Source organism: Carcharhinus amblyrhynchos, chromosome 16 (genome assembly GCF_965287045.1).
Source record: "Carcharhinus amblyrhynchos chromosome 16, sCarAmb.v2.hapA, whole genome shotgun sequence".
Classification (NCBI taxonomy): Eukaryota; Metazoa; Chordata; class Chondrichthyes; order Carcharhiniformes; family Carcharhinidae; genus Carcharhinus; species Carcharhinus amblyrhynchos.
In genome coordinates, this window is record NC_137339.1 from 22,040,718 (window position 1) to 22,058,019 (window position 17,302).

Here is a 17,302-nt window from a genome sequence, read left to right on the forward strand (position 1 = left end):
CTTGATTGGGAAGGGCTAAAAGGAAGGATTTAGCATTTGGGCATAGGGTTGCCAGCTCACCAGATTGACCTGGAGTCTCCAGGCATTGAAGATGAATCTCCTAGACATGGCTGTGTACAATCATGGCAAAACATCAATGGGACATTAAAAAAATATTGTTTTCTTTTGATCCTTTTTTAAATGAATATTTCTTTCTACAAAAATAGCTAAAAGATCAAAAATTTGATTTGATTTATTTTTGTCACATGTATTGGTATACATTGAAAACTATTGTTTCTTGGTGCTATGCAGACAAAAGATACCATTCATAGAGAAGGAAAGAAGAGGGTGCAGAATGTAATGTTACAGTCCTAGTTAGGGAAGTGCACACAGAATCAACAAAGAACAATAACAGCCCGGGAAACAGGCCCTTTGGCCCAACGAGCCCGCGCCGCCATTTTAACATTACCAGTACCCCCCCTCCACCCATGACCCTTATCTATTGTTTTATGGTAATCCACATTGAGGGAAACTAATTTAGGGACAATTTATTACTTCCAATCAGCCTAATAGCACATCTTTGGGGTGTGGGAGGAAACCGGAGCACCCAGAGAAAACCCATGCAAGCACGGGGAGAATGCACAGACTCCCACAGACACTGGCCCAAATCCATGTGTCTGCACAGCAAACAGTGATAGTCACTGAGCTGTCATGTTGCCCAGCATCTGGTCCAGTTTAAGCATACACTAACGACATGAAGCACTAGGCCACTTTCGAACATTCAAGAGCAGCCCAAGTACGACCCATCGCGTGTATGCCCCTTATGCGGACCGACTTAAAACCTGTGAATTAAAAGAGAAAAACATTATTATCATACCACATCCTTTTACATTACCAGGGACGTCCCAGTGCTAACGAACCTTATTTAAAACAATCTCCTATATCCTCCCATCTCCAACCCACTCATGTGCCTGTCTAAGGTACTCTTAAACAACTCCAGCGTGCCTGCCTCCACCACCTTACTTGGCAGAGCATTCCATACCCCCACTACCCTCTGTGTGAAAAACCTCCCTCTAATATCTGTGTTATACCTCTCCCCCTTCACCTTAAGCCCATGGCCCCTCATACTGTGTGTCTCTAACATAGGAAATAGCTTACCTCTGTTTACTCTATCTATACCCTTCATAATCTTATATACCTCTCTTAGATCCCCCCTCAGTCACCATCTTTCAAGGGAAAACAGCCCCAATTTGTTCAATCTTTCCTCATAACCCAGTCCTTCCATACCAGGCAACATCCTGGTAAACCTCCTCTGCACTCTCTCCAGAGACTCCACGTCTTTCCAGTAGTAAGGCGACCAAAACTGGACGCAGTACTCTAAATGCGGCCTAACCAACGTTCTATACAACTGCAACATTAGACTCCAGCTCTTATACTCTATACCCCTTCCTATAAAGGCTAACATACCATAGGCTTTCTTCACAGCCTTCTCCACTTGTACTGCCACCTTCAAAGACTTGTGCACTTGCACCCCCAGGTCTCGCTGCGTTTCTATACTCTTTATGGGCTTACCCTTTATCATGTAACTCCCCCCTACATTATTGCGGCCAAAATGCATCACCTCACATTTATAGTCAATAGATGGGAGGCTGGTTTGCATGATGGCTTGGCTACATTCAAGATCTTTTGTAGTTTCTTGCAGCCTTGGGCAGAGCAGGAGCCATACCAAGCTATGATACAACCAGAAAGAATGCTTTCTATGATGCATCTGTAAAAGTTGGTTGGAGTCGAGCTGACATGCCAAATTTCCTTAGTTTTCTAAGAATGATGAGGCGTTGGTGGGCTTTCTTAACTATTGTGTCAGATGGGAGGGAATGAGGACAGGCTGTTGGTGATCTGGAAACCTAGAAACTTGAAGCTCTCAATCCTTTCCAATTCGTCCCCATTGATGTAGATAGGGGCATGTCCTCAACTATGCTTCCTGAAGTCAACGACTATCTCCTTCGGTTTGTTGACGGTGAGAGATTGTCATCGCTCCACTGAGAACTACGGATATAAATGAGTTATGTAGATATCTTCACCACTGCAAAAAAAAGAAAAGAAGCTTCGACCAGCAATATTTGATGTATTAATGCGGTCTTGGTTTATTATTGTTTCGGAACAGTTTGTGTAGCCTGATCCTTAGGAGACGATTAGCAATTGCATTTTGATATTGGTTCCACTTTTACTTCTCAATAGTGAGGATCCCAGAATTAAAAAACTGTCTTTGACAATATGCATGTGGTAATTTTCAAGGTGCCACAGAAATTTATTACTCTAATGTATGATGTACTCCAGATCTGAAAATATTCACAGAGGAGGATTCTCCAGGCCCACTACCTGCTGGTGAGAATTGCAATGGCTCAGAGAATCGGGTGTCGGGCAAAAAATTAGGACACCAAACCTGTCACAATGCTCCTGGCTTTCCCTGCTGGCCCCAATCGGGTTCCTGCCCATGGTCCACAGCTTTGATTTGAAGTTTGAGGCTTCCAAGCAAGCCGAATCCTTTGAAACCCTGTATTCCACTAGAAAGCCATGATGTGTTGATTTCAAAGCTCAGTGCTTTACTAGAGGCCTCTGTTGTCAGTTGTGTTTATTTTTTCCCTTCACACTTGAATGCATCTCAGGTACTTCCATTGTTCCTAACCACAGTGTTGACATACACTCTAAGTCTAATTGATAGTCTGTTGGTTCTTCTTCCCCTTCTGCAAATGCACTTATTAATTTTGAAGAAACCACAGGCTGTCAGTTAGGCTTAGAAGCTTTGTGGTTAGGATCAATGGAGGTATCTGACATGCATTCAAGCTTGTAGGGAAATGAAAATAAGCACAGCTGACTGGATCATGAGTAGAAATCCATTGAGATGCCAGTGAGGTCTTTTTCAAAGCACTGCACACTGAAATTAATAGAGATCAATGTTTCCAGTGGAATGGAGAGGGTGTTAAAGATTTCAACTTGCTAGGAAATCTCAGAAACTTTGAATCAGAGCTGTGTGAATACATTGGGTCTGAGTGCACAACTGTGGAGAATGGAACCCCTCACCCAAAAGATGAAATTGACATCTCTCAGACGACTTAAAAAGGGTCTGCTCACACCTGTGATGTCTGACAGGGAGAAAGGGAAATCTGTTCTGCAGAATGAGCAGTGAAGTGATTTAACAGCCTGCCAGGTGACCGGGGGCATGGAGATAAAATGACGACTTCAAAATTTTCTTAGCTGACAGGCAGGGATGCAGATGTTGATCACAGGGCTCTTCGTGTCTGCCAAAGCCAGAAGTGGAGGTGAGTTGTGGGGGTGGCATCTGAGGAGGAAGGGGTGTGTCTGAGTTAGGAGAGTTGTCCTAAGGAAGGAGGAACTTTGGACAGAAGGAGGAGAGTCTGAGGATTAAAGGGAGGGGTGTCTCAGGGGGTTGGGGCATCTGAGGGAGGAAGCAGAGGTGCATTTGAGGAGGAAGGAGGAGCAGTGACTGAGGGGGAAAGGAGGAGCGTCTGAGGGGGGTAAGGGGAAATAGCATCTAAAGGGGGAGGGGAGAGGGACATCTGAGGAGCAACGGGGGGCATCTGAGGGGGAAGAGTGGGGTGGGGCTACCCTTATGCCTGCATGGTGGGGGAGGGAGAAACCCCTGTTTGGTGGGGGGATTAGTGTTGCTCCTCTGATCAGTGTAGGGGGCACTACTTCATTTTTTCTGAGGAGGGAGGCCTGTCTCAAAGTGCTGAGATTGGAAGGGTACCCTTGATCTTGGAATGGCAGGCTGGCAAGCCGATTCCCAAGATGGCCAAATTAGCATATTTCAATTTGAATCCCACCTGACGGAGACTGCCAACACTCTTGTTTTCCCACCAGTGCGGGCACTTCGTCCCAATTCAGGAAAATCACAGCCATAATATTTGATCACATTCAAAACTATTGCCAAATAGGGATCAAAGGATATGGGGGGAAGGCGGGATCAGACTTTTGAGCTCTATGATCAGCCATGATTGTAATAAATGATGGAGCAGGTGCGAAGGGCCGAATGGCCTCCCCGCTCCTATTTTCTATGTCTATATGTTTTAAGTTTGGATCAATTATTATAAAATCATGAATCCTTGCAGTGCAGAAGGAGGCCATTTGGGTCTGCACTGAGCACAATCTTACCCAGGTCCGATTCCCATAACCCCTCATATTTACTCTGCTAATCCCCCTGATACGAGGGTTAATTTAGCATGGTCAATCAACCTAACCCACACATCTTTGGATTGTGGAAGGAAACCAGAGCAACTGGAGGAAACCCACGCAGACACAGGGAGAGAGTGCAAACTGCACACAGACGGTGAACCGAGGCCAGAATTGAACCTGGGTCCCTGGCACTGTGAGGCTGCAATGCTAACCATCATGCCGTTGCCATTCTAATTGGTTAGTTATTAAATTTTATCCATAATCTGTTCATTTCATTTTTATTCTTAAAATGGAGTTTAAAGCTTAATTAAAAATCAAATTAAGTACAAGATAGCGCTGTGTAAAGCAATTAACTCTTTCATTGGAATCTAAAAATAAAATCCTCTTTTTCTCCTGGGAATTTATGTAACTGTAATTAACATCTCAGGGAAATGATTTTCTATTGTTTTGGTGCCTTTTTACCAGTTCCTCAATTTGATGAACCTCTAGTTAATTAGTCAGCAATCATTTAAACCAAGACATGGGATCATCAATTTATTAAGAATGTTAAAAGAAAACCTCATTCTATATTCAAAAGATTAGGTAGTGGATTTTGTGGTGAGCAGTAAGCTTACCACTGAATTTTGTCAGATTTTGCTTGATGGTAATATCATTTCATCTACCAGCTCTCTTGCAGGTGACTTTAGGTTACTGCTGCTGAGTATGGTGATAGAAAATTACATTGACTACGATAAACCTGTATAAAATACTGGTTTAGCCTCAACTGGGGTGGCACAGTCGTTAGCACTGCTGCCTCCCAGTGCCAGGGACCCAGGTTCGATCCCTGACTTGGGTTACTGTCTGTGTGAAGTCTGCACATTTCCCCTGTGTCTGCATGAGTTTCCTCCGGGTGCTCCAGTTTCCTCCCACAGTCCAAAAGACATGTTGGTTAGATGGATTGGCCATGCTTAATTCTCCCTCAGTGTACACGAACAGACGCCAGAGTGTGGAGACTAGAGGATTTTCACAGTAATGTTGTTGCAATGTTAATGTAAGCCTATATGTAACTAATAAATAAACTTAAAAAAAAACTTCACTGAACACCACACTTAGAGAAGAATATGAATGCTTATGGGGGGTGCAGAAAAGATTCACGAGAATGGTTTCTGGTATAGGAAACATCAACGGATTGGAGAAGCTAGAACTGGAGAAGACTAACGGGAGATTTGATAGAGGTGCTCAAGATTATGAGAGGCCTGAACAGAATGAATAGGAAGGAACTATTCCCCTTGGCAAAAGGGTCAAGAATCAGAGGACACTAATTTAAGGTGACTTGCAAAAGAAGCAACAGTGACTTGAGGAAAGGCTTTCTTAGGATCTGAAATGCACTGTCTGAATGTAGTAAAGAGAGTTTCAATTGAGGTGTTCAAAAGAGAATGGAATAATTAACTCAGGAGAAAATTGTTGCAGGGCTATCATAAAGAGAAAGGGGAATGGGATTAGGTGAATTGCTCTTGCAAAGCTGGCCCAGGTATGATGGGCCAAGTGACCTCTGGTGTAACCATTGTCTTGATTGCTGCTCAGAGCAAACATAGATTTCCTGCCAACCACAGTTGTGAATTTTAAACATACTCCAAATTGTTTCTGCCACACTGAAGCCAGGGCACCAATCATTGTAACGGAAGACACATTCCAAATTCCCATTGATTTTGTTTAATTGTACAGCACTGAGAAAAAAATGAGGGTTATAGCAGAGGACTCAGAATATAGGCCCCTCAAATACCTATGGATCCTGTCTCTTCCTAGTCTTTAAACACTAAGATTAAGGCCATTATTAAGCCACCAGTAGGTGCACTTTTCACTCATACTTGGTCTGTTTACACAAATATTCACCTTGTCCTGTGGCAATGTCCAAGATGCAAATGTTAGTTAAGACTGAGAGTGAACTTGTCTGATTCAAACTTTGATGTTGAAGTCAGTGCCATATTAGCACTGTAAGTCTCATGTAAAAACCAATTGCAACCCCAAAGTAAATCCATTGCACTTCCAGGGGCAGCTGTTGCCAGACACACAAGGCACATTTGGAGCCAGCAACATTAGCTGGACATTATAAAAGCAGGTGAAATTGTCTGGAAGCATTGCAATCAGATGGGTTAATCATTTTAATTAAATCAATATGATATTGAGAACTTACATGCTTAGAGCCAGTGACAGACTATGTAAAAAAGTCATTCTCATGATTAGCTCCTTTAACATTTTGCCAACCATGCCAAATTTAATAAGAAAAAATCTTTCAAATAAAAGTTTAAAAGGAGTAATACTGTGCAAAATCAGTTTGCAATTCAAACAAGGGTAATTACACCTTCATTTGTCCGTTTATCCTTCCCCATCCCTTTTTTATTTCTGTCTTTAGGCGTCTCGCCTACATGCCTCCTCTTTCAGACAGGAGGACAGGGAAGAGGGAGCCTCCAACTTCTTCATGACTACAGTCGCTGGTGCAGCTCCTTCTTCAACCAACAGGAAGCGTGCTTGCTGGAGGGTGAGACGGACATCTGGTTTCTCTTCCTCTGAGGTGAGACGCTGCGTTTCGCGGGGCGCCCCACCCAGAGTCCGCACTGAAAAAAAATCTGAAAATAGTCTTATGTAGAACTGGTGGGTGCCAGTTCCAGAATCGCCAAGAACTCAAGCTTGCCGCTATACAAATAAAAAGCAAATATATTATAAACAACAAGTGTTGTGTTGGAACAGTGTCTGTTCATTGTTCTCATGTTTCACTCCCCCTCCAGTTAGAACCATTACTGGCTTTGCCAGTCTTTCTCCTGATTTATAGAGTGGGATCCTGCCTGTAAACTGACAGTCTGACTATCAGTTGAGGCCAGGAGGACATGGTAGACGAGCCCTCCCTTGTTACAGCTAGCACATGTCTGACAAATTTTAAAGTATTGAAATATGTAAATAACAAATAAAAGCCGCTGTTTCCTGACATTTTACTGACCTTGATTATCTGACCCTCAAACAGGAGGGCATGGGAATTCTAAACAGCTGCCAATCTAGAGAAGCATTCTTCAGCAAGTAGCCAGAAAAGTACAGATTAAATAGTTTTACATTAGCAGTTTAGTATTCAAAATCCACTATTCTCCAGATTGCTGCCATCTTGAACAATACCACTTTGACCAGTTTGTATTAATTAATGATCATATGCTCAGAAATATGCCAGAAAAATATAGCACAGCTTGAAAATCAGAGATAAAAATGTCAATTGATACATCCTTCCAGGAAGGATATGCATTGTGGCAGAGGTGCTTATTCTAAATTCGCATAAGGATTTTAAAAACTGACAAATTCCACAGACATTTGTTGGTGTCTGCTTATGATCTGTTTGCCTCTCTCTCTCTAATGAATATGTGAGGTCATCGAGCACAGCGATGATCAGGGAAAGGGATTTGGTACATGATAAAACAAAGGCAGCAAATCTTTGGATGACCTCAGCTTACGGAGAGTAAAGTGTGGAGTCTAGAGGTAATGAAGATAAGCCACAAAAAAAGTGTTATGGCAAGATAAATGAGATGAACTCAGCAGTGTAAACACCAACAGTTGAATCAGAAGTGTTACTCTCCCAAAACCTATTAAAGCAGCACCAATATGAAAATATGGTAAACATTTCTGTGTAATAAATATTGGCCCAGATTTTGCTCTGAGGAGTGAAAGTACAACTTTCATTATTCACCTCACATGCAGTTCTCTAAAACAAAAATTGTGATTTTGTTAGAATTTCTATGAATACTGCTTCTAACTTAGTGCAGTATCCTCAATAGGGTATCTGTGACATCTGTGAGTGGGTTAGCAGCAGGGAAGCACTTTAACCACGTGATCCATGTTGGGACCAACCACATAGCAAGGTAGAAATCCTGTTTGGCAATTATTAAGAACCAGTAGCTAAATTGAAGAACAGGACTTTAAGGGTTATAATCTCTTGATTATCACTAAAGACATGTGAGATTGCCGTGGGGACAAGCAGATTACACAGGCAAACACATGGTTGAAGGAATGGAGTGGGAAAGAGAGGGTTCATTTTGTGGGATATTGGTACTGGAATAGAAAAGGAACTGGACCAATGAAGTGAGCTCCACCTATACCTAACTAGGACTAAGATTTCAGTGAGTAGAATAATAGGAGGATCACAAGAACTTTTTATGATGGTAAACGCAAGAAGGCCTCATGTGGAAAAGGTCATATAATTAATAGTTTGAAAACAAATGAAAGGGAAGAGAATGGCATTATTGTCATAACTCATGCTTTAGGCACTGCCAGTAAATGAAAAACTGGAAGTTACAGTGTTGTTAAACCACGGTAAAAAATATAAATGTGATAACATCACAGCAAGACAGGTGCGGGTGTGTGACTCAAGTAAGTATTTTTGTACAAATGCACAGAATACGAGGAACAAATTGAAGGAATTGCAGGCACAAATTCACCTTGGAGGACAGAACATGGTAGCATAACTACCATGAGACATGCCAAAAAATAGTTTAGACTGAGAACCAAATATGCTCAGTTATAGCCTCTACAGGAAAAATGGTAGAGGAAGAGGAATAGCCTTAGTGATTAGATGATACTTCAGTGATAAGAAAGGATATGACATGAGATAAGCAGACAGTGGAGTCTGAGTTGAAATGAGGAATAGAAACTGATTTAAGACAGTAGTGGAAGTTGTGTACAGGTCCTAGTAACATCAGTGAAGTTGTGGATTATACTAATGCACAGACAAGCATGTAATAAAGGTAGAATGAGTTCAAAAGCGAATTATAATTTTAATATAGATTGGGATAAGCAGACTGGCACATGTCATGAAGGTTGTGAATTTCTTGAGAATGTCCGGGATAGTTTTTTGCAACAATGCATTCTGGAACCAGTAAGTGTGCATGCCATGTTAGATTAATAAGTAATGAGACAGATTTAATTAGCAACCTAATGGTGTAAGAACATTCATCTAACAATAATATAACAGCAACATAATATGACTGAGTTCAACAGTGTTAAAGGGAGAAGTGCAAAACAGCTAGTAAGATTCTAGATTTCGGTAAGGCTGACTTCAGTGCAATGTGACAGAGATTGGCCACAGTAAATGGGCAAATCTGCTGCTGGATAAAATTACAGAGCAACAGTGTTGATGTTCAAATAATTGAATATGATACAATGTCAAGAAGACTACTTGTCCCAAAAAGCCATGGTTAATTAAGAGAAACAATGTAGAACAAGAAGAAAAGCTTGCAAAATATAGCACAGATCTTAGCAAATGAGAAAGATGGAACTTCAAAGGGTGACAAAATGAAGAATAAGAGCTATAAAGAAAGAGATATGAAAAGGAACATGCAACAGATATCAAAACCAACACAAACAATTATATTAAGAAAAAAGAGTGATCAGAAGTGACTTAGGTCACCTTGGAAATTGATAATATTGATATTATTCATGAAAATAATAAAATGGAGGATATGTTGAACAATCAGTTTTGTCGGTATTTACAGCACAGAAAGAGGTCAACCTTCCAGATGTGTCAAGGAAAACAAAATATCTCAAGGGACTCATCAAAATTACTTCATACAAAATCATAATAATGAACAAAATAATGGCACTGAAAGGTGCCAAATCCCTAGGACCAAATATGCTTGGTTATAGCCTCTACAGGAAAAATGGTAGAGGAAGAGAAGTAGCCTTAGTGATTAGATGATACTCCAATGATTAGAAAGGATATAACATGAGATAAGCAGACAGTGGAATCTGCGTTGAAATGAGGAAAAGAAACTGATTTAAGACAGTAGTGGAAATTGTGTACAGGTCCCTGTAACATCAATCAAGTGGTGGATTATACAAATGCACAGACAAGCATGTAATAAAGTTAGAATGATTTCAAAAATGAATTATAATTTTAATATAGATTGGATAAGCACACTGGCACATATCGTAAAGGTCGTGAAGTTTCTATCCCAGAGTTTTAAGGAAGTATCTAGCTGTTTTATAGCCATTTTAAGGAATAGATAACTATATGGGAAATATATACCTACCCACTCAACCCAATGAACTCTTGGGTTAATCTTCTGTGTTCAGATCGGAGGCTATGAAGATTTCTGACGATGTGATAGCATGCCACATAAATAGAAATCTTTAAACTAATAGAGATTATTTAGATCAGAAAATAGTCATTAATTGATAGCAAGTTTGAGTGTTAAAAATATAGGGCTGGATTTTAACTGCGCACAAGATCAGTGGAGTGGGATCAAAATCCCTTGAGATTCAAAAAGCATGATTCATTCTGGTGTGAATACACTTCCCATTGGCTCTCGCAAATTAAATAATCAGGTTCATACGCATAATGGCCAAGAACCTGATTTTAATATATTTTAATAAACTTGAATACAATTAAGTTGTCCCCTCACTAAATTATCCACCCTCATGGTGTAATCATACCTCCTTGATGTGACGTTACATCGGTGTGGTTCTCGACTGATTTTTAAGAACACTAACAAGGGGATTCCCCTGGGAGTGCAAAGCTAATTATAGTCCCTGACAGAGTGGGACAAGGTTGGGCAGTGCCCTGCAAGATGTTGGCACTGCCATGTTCCTGGCAGTGTCAACCTGTGCCGGGGCAGATCCTAGTGGGATCCACATGGGGAGGGAGCTGCTCATTTATTTGTGGTTGGGGTGGCAGAGCAAGCAACGAGGGGGGATGAGAAATCTGCCATTGATTGTTGGTAGGTGGGGGGTGTATGCCAGTGATGATGGTTGCGGGGTGGAGTGGTGGATGATAATGATGGGGGCGGATGAGAGCCCCTGATACTTGCATGGTGACTGGTGGAAGGTTAATTTTTGTTCTGATCAGGGCACCCTTTAAAAATTACTCCCCGATCTTTGTGCAGCTGGTCTCGCCAGCTCTAAGATTTAGTGTGAATTAGAGTTCAGGAAATTAGAGTTTTGGATGACCTCAAGTTTACGAATGGTGGGACATAGTAAAAATCCATACAGACCTGCACTCCCATTTCCTCACTTATTACAAGGAAGGACCTTCTACTTAATGTCTGCTGCCCTCCCGATTCTCTAAGATAAAAACCTGAAACTTTGCTGCTGATAGCATGTGAGTGAGAATCCCCACACTGGTACTTTGTGGCACATTTAGCTTCCTCTGTCTTTCCTTTATTCCTCAATCATGTTGCTTACAAAATCCATCTTATTTAGCTTGCTGATGTTCTGCACATGGGCCCTTGTCTATTCATGGGTTTTGTCAGTTAAAAAAAGCTATTAGGTACTTGTAAAAGAAAAGATTTTCTTTTGGATTCTTGATTAATGAAGAAATATAATCAGTACATATTGCATCAGCAGTCCTTGTAAATCCTAGCCTTGTGAGGCATAATTGTACAAACTCTGTCTCTTGACAAGTGTAGCAATTTATTGAAAAATGGTAAACTGGAGATTACTGCATGAGACACACAAAAGTTTGATGTGGTCATATGAAATCCCTCTTTTCATTTTTTACAGTGGTGTTAATCTAGTTAAACTAGCTCTATGTGTCTGATAGAATAATAGAGAGATGGATTTGATTCATGCATGTTAAACGTTTGCACAATAGCATCACTCTATATAATTTCCAGGCAGTAATTCTTTCCACTTGTTACTGGGAATTCTTGTTCTGTATTTCTCCTGATAACTGGGATCACTGCAAAGCAAAGGCCTTTTTATAGTGATTTTATGGCACCTAACAATCCCAAACCTGCTCAATATCCTGTTGCAAACACATTTTGTGGTCACTTTTTTGAAAGCTTGTAAATATTAACATTGGAAGCAAGCATCTTCTTAAAATTGATAAATGTCATATTTTGACAATTTGGCTCCATATCAGTACCTTTTACCATCCCGCACTGAAATAAATATCCTGGACTCCAGCACAATCAGAGATGTTTCAGTAAATATTTCAGTTTGGATGTGAATAAAAGAAGCTACAGTTAAGTGCATCCTGTTTTGGTTATTAAAAGCAAGCATATGATTCCTGAGGAAAGTGCATGTGATATCTGTTTAACTTTATGCTGTTCAATGACTGAACAGGATTTGGTTATCTGCCTGACTAAAGGAGCCATTTATCTTGAGTACAAAGAGTATGTTTCACAAGCAGACCTTGTGATTGAACAGGTCTGTTTTAGTGTTCCATGGGATTTAGCCTTGAGTGATTTGATGCAGCAGTGTTAAACTTGTCTGTCCTTTTCTTCTCTGTAGTCACGGCCCACCCCTCCTCACTTGACCTCAGCTATGGCAGAAAATATTCTGGCTGCTGCATGTGAGAGCGAAAGCAGGAAAGCAGCAAAACGGATGCGACTGGAAACATATCAGCTGCAGGTACTATTAATACTTAGCTGCTTGTGAGGAATACATAGGGGAAGAGTTTTAATTCAATTATAGAGAGCCCAGGCCTGACCCTAACTGGACTATTCTATTCAGTTCAGAAGGAAAATACTGACTCTGGAGGACGTTGTAGTGCTGATGCACCAGAATGGTATCAGGGCTCAGAGGGTTAAGTTATGAGGACAGGTTGTATAAACTTGGGTTGCATTATTTTGAGTACAGGAGATCAAGACGTAATCTGATTGCAATATTTAATATGTTAAAAGGATTTGACAAGGAGAAGCTTGTTCCTCTGGTGGGAAAATCATGGATGGAGTTAGATCAGCCATGATCATATTGAATGGTGGTTCAGGCTTGAGGAACTACAGGGTCTACTCCTGCACTTTTTGTATTCGAGAATCTTAAAATTAGAACTGGACCTTTCAGGAGCATAATCAGTAGGTTTTGACAGATATTTGGAACTCATTTTCACAAAAGGCTGTGAATGCTCAAACAATTTGAAATCGCAAGCCTTTTTTGTTAGAGAAGGGTATCAAGCAAAATGGAGCAAAGGTAGATAAATGAAGTTGAGATGCAGAATAGCCATGATTTATTTGAATGCAATTTGACAGCAATCCTACTCCAGTGCAATGTGACCCAAAAGACCCCCCCACCGCCTTCAGTGCAATTTGGGAGCAACCCTGACAAAGTGGTCAGGAGAAGTTAGTCAGGGGTTTGGTAGGGGACTGGGGTGTACTTGGTGAGGGTTAGAAAGATAGTGGATGGTAGTTAGGAGGAAAGTGGTAAATCAATCAGAGCTGTCCAATGTCTCCAACTTAAATCGGAGTATCAGATGGTTATGGGTGCAAGAAGCTTAAACTTCAGAAGTTTAAACTTCCCCAGATAATTCCCATGCAGTCCTTGTGTGAGATGACTATCATCCCCCCTCCCCAAGAAGATCTGGCCTATATTATTTTTTAAATACCACTAACGTGACCACCACCACCATCTCCTGATATCTTCTAACTTTCCCTCCTGGTCTTTTAATGATGTTCCTGAATTTATGTTCCTTTGTTATCAATTCACAATCTTTCATTATTTATCCTCTCAAAACTTTTCACAATTTTCAATTAAGAATACACAATCACAGTGCAAACAACAACATGTCACACAGGGAACAAATAGACTAAACAGCCTGTGCATAACCAATGGCCCCTTAAAAATACGTGGCCATGAGACAACCTTTAAGACATCAAATCGTGCACAAAGCTGGTTGTGCATAGCAAAGAGAAATTGAAGGAAACATTAATAAAAAAGCAAAATACTACAATGCTGGAAATCTGAAATTTAAAAAATGCTGGAAATATTCAGCAGGTTTAGCAGCATCTGTGGAGAGAAGAATAGTGTTACTAGCCTGGAATCAGGTTGACCCCCGGCAATGGAGAATCCTGCTTTTGTGGGCTGTTTCTACCAAGAAAGGCAGGCCAAGCTAGGGATATTCCCGACTCCTCCTACCCACCTTGAGGATGAAAATCTAGGCCAGTGTTTCATGAGAATTTCTGATTTCAGAATGGTTGGTAATCAGAATAGACAGATTTAAAATAATTGGCAAAAAAGGGAGGGGAGAATTGAGGAGAAATTCTTCATGCAACAACTGGTTCTGATCTGGCTCAAATTGTCTAAAGAAGTCAATGATGCAAATTCCATGGTAATTTTCAAAAGGGAATTTGATCTACACTTCGAAAAATAAATTTTGTCAGGAAATGGGGGAAAACAGGGATTGAGCTTAATTTGATAGCTCTTTCAAAGAGATAGAAAGGCACAATGAGCTGAATGGCCTCCTACGCTCTGTGATTCTGCAGATGTCAGTATTTTTGTCACTAGGAGCATCCTTCCATGGGTCCACAAAACCATTTGGAGACACATATTTGCCATTACTGTGGATCATGCAAAAAAACTTGGCAGATAAACTGCCCAATGTGAATTCCTCAATGATCACTCAACAAGCCCTCAGTATATCTAAAGTTAGTCTCGAGATCCCTCGACTGAACTGGTGGAAGTTGTTCTGTCTAATTTGAGAGAAGTTGTCGTTATTGAAATGCCCAAGGAACATGAATGACTAAACAACCAAGACTAATTCACACAGAATAAGTGCCAATAACTAACTCGAGTTTTCCTTACAAGTGTGTGTGGTCAAAACCAATTAGTAAACTTCCAAAGCAAGGACCAATGGATACAGTTTTGCAGCCAAAGCAGTTATATTCCATTCAAGCAGCTGATCTAGCAGCTTGCCCCACAAACTCATTACAGTGACAGCAGTTAAGACAGAAGAAATTCCTAGCACATGGATAAATTGGAGAATTATTTTGAGACTATGTGGAAACTGAGATAACAACCTATCCTGTAACTCAAACATTGGATCAGTGACAAGAATTTTTTAATTTAAAAGCGGCAAATGAACATTCTCTAACAATTATTGACGCTGGTCTCATAATTCTAACCATTTAGTGAGGGAAGCATCTGATTGCAGTCCAGATAATAATCAAATTTCTGCCTTTTTTGCTTTTAGGAGAAATTCAGACAGCAGGGGCTTGGACATATCTTCAATCCCATAACAAGGGGCATGTTTGAGACAGACTCTGGGAATTCCATCCATTGCATTCTTTAAAAGGAGCCAGTGGAACTCACAGCTCAGAGCTGGCATGTAATCCAATAATACCCCAAGAAAGGCCCCAAAATCCTTCCAGACGCAAGCAGATCGATTACCTTTAAACAATGTCCTGCAGCTTAACTGGGAGCTGAAATTGGTGCAATGTTAACTTTTTGTCAGGGCCCTTTAATGTCCTGGCAAGATGCTTATTACATCAATTCTTAAACCGAACCTCCAAATTATATAATCTCAGGTCCTGGACCTAACTCCTAAATTATCAACTTTCCTGGACCTGACTTTGAAAGCCCAGGACCTAATTGCCAAGTTATATTACTTGTTTTGTATCAGTGAGTTCTTGAAGCCATTATCTATTAATGCAAAACAGTAAGCTAATAGCACAATAATGCATTTTCGGGGTTATTGCGAGACCAGCTGCCACATTCTGCTAATTCACAAACATCATCACAGATGTAAAACATGTCTTGGTGACTGGGTTAATTATATGCAGAGTACACAGGCCCAACTCCTTGTCAATGACATGACAATTAGTCAATTGTTTAATTTTCTGTTGATTACACTTTGCAATCAGTGAATATTTATGTTTGGTGAATCAGCACTGTCTCACTTAAATATATTGAAGTGCTGCAGAAATTTTCAAGTGCTGGCCTATTGTACCAACTCCTAGAGATGCAGGACTGTTAAAATTATCTATTTCACTAACATATCCAATTTATATTTTCAAAAATATTCTTTTTGAGATGTTTTTATATGAAGAATGAGTCACTGAATTGAATGTTGTTTGTGACTGCTTTCTAAAAATAATTTAATTTTCTTGGTGAATATAGCCTGCTTCCAATTTTGTTCTCATTAAGTCTCTAGTCTATATTGTTCTTAATTAGCTCTTGTTGTCGTGCCTAACAATGCCCAATTTTTCAGACATCTTCAGCCACACTCGTTACAAGAAGGAAATGTAGTGTCAGTATTATGGTCTAAAACAAGCATTTGTCCCGCAGTTGCCTGCACTCAGAAAAGTCAGGTCAACATGCAGACTTACAGGCAGCCCTTAGAGGGACCACTTGTTAAGCTATGATGGACAGATCTTAAAATATACACAGCTGACTGAAGCTGGGGGCAGCAGTATAAGTTCTCCCAACCGCATGTTTAAAGAGTGTTTGCTGGTACACCACCCCATCATGGCCAGTCCAGTCCCCTTGGCCATTACTACCTGCTGACCTCTTTGTTCCCTTTTCTAACTAGTTGCACACATTTCACGGTCGAGTCCTTCCCGGTCTCCATAGTTATTTACCCGAGGGTCGCTGCTGGCATTGTATTGGTGGTATTTTCCATTCAGCTTCACTGTTTGGATTCATATTGCTCTCCAAAGCTCAATGGTTTTGTGGTAATGAGGCTTCATTCAAGTGCAAGGATTTCCCCTATGGCTCCACATCTAAATATGGGCTCACCCAAAATTATTAACTGGCGCTCTAAGCCGATTTCTCTCAAAATTCGCTGGTTTAATTTCTTCAGTCTGCCCTGTTTAACATTCATGTGTAAACTGATGGTGCCAGTTCCACTTTTCCACCATTTTCTTCAACTCCATAACCACTTCCGTGCTGTGAAATTGTCTGGATATCAAGTCAGAAGTGAATCACAATTTCTGCAAATGAACGGTAGGATGACTCAAACCATCATTTTTTGGTTCCCAGCATAAACTCCATTTTCTTCTTATTCATTCTATTCTGCCTCGATTGGCTACCTACTCAGGTTGAATCACTTCACTCCCACTGCCACCCTTATCCATCACATCTGGATTTAATTCTTCCAATATCCTTCTTTCCAGCCTCCTATTTTGCATTCATTATAAATTCACTTACTGTCCCTCACTAAAATCCTGCTTGCCTGAAGATACTGTCCTCATTAAATGGCATTAGTTTCCTGTTCCCAAATGCAATAAATTTAAAATCGTTATTCACATCTTCAAATTTCTACTTTGCCTCACTCCAACATCTTTTACCTGCTTCAGCCTTGCATTTCCTCTTGATCTCTTTTCTCTTCATCCTACCATGGTTGACTGAGCCTTTAAGCTATCTCAGCCTTCACCCCCTGCATGCCATGCCTAAATACCTTTAC

General features: G+C 40.6%; 1 protein-coding gene across 3 annotated transcripts in view; it reads left to right on the forward strand.

Moving 5' to 3' along the window:
- nol4lb (nucleolar protein 4-like b) overlaps positions 1–17,302 on the forward strand; it is a 305,822-nt gene that overhangs the window by 263,942 nt on the left and 24,578 nt on the right. For all 3 annotated transcript variants that reach the window (XM_080204815.1, XM_080204816.1, XM_080204817.1), the window contains 2 exons: positions 6,566–6,724; positions 12,418–12,537. In XM_080204815.1, coding sequence (XP_080060941.1) covers positions 6,566–6,724; positions 12,418–12,537 — 279 coding nt within the window. The remainder of the gene's footprint in view (positions 1–6,565; positions 6,725–12,417; positions 12,538–17,302) is intronic.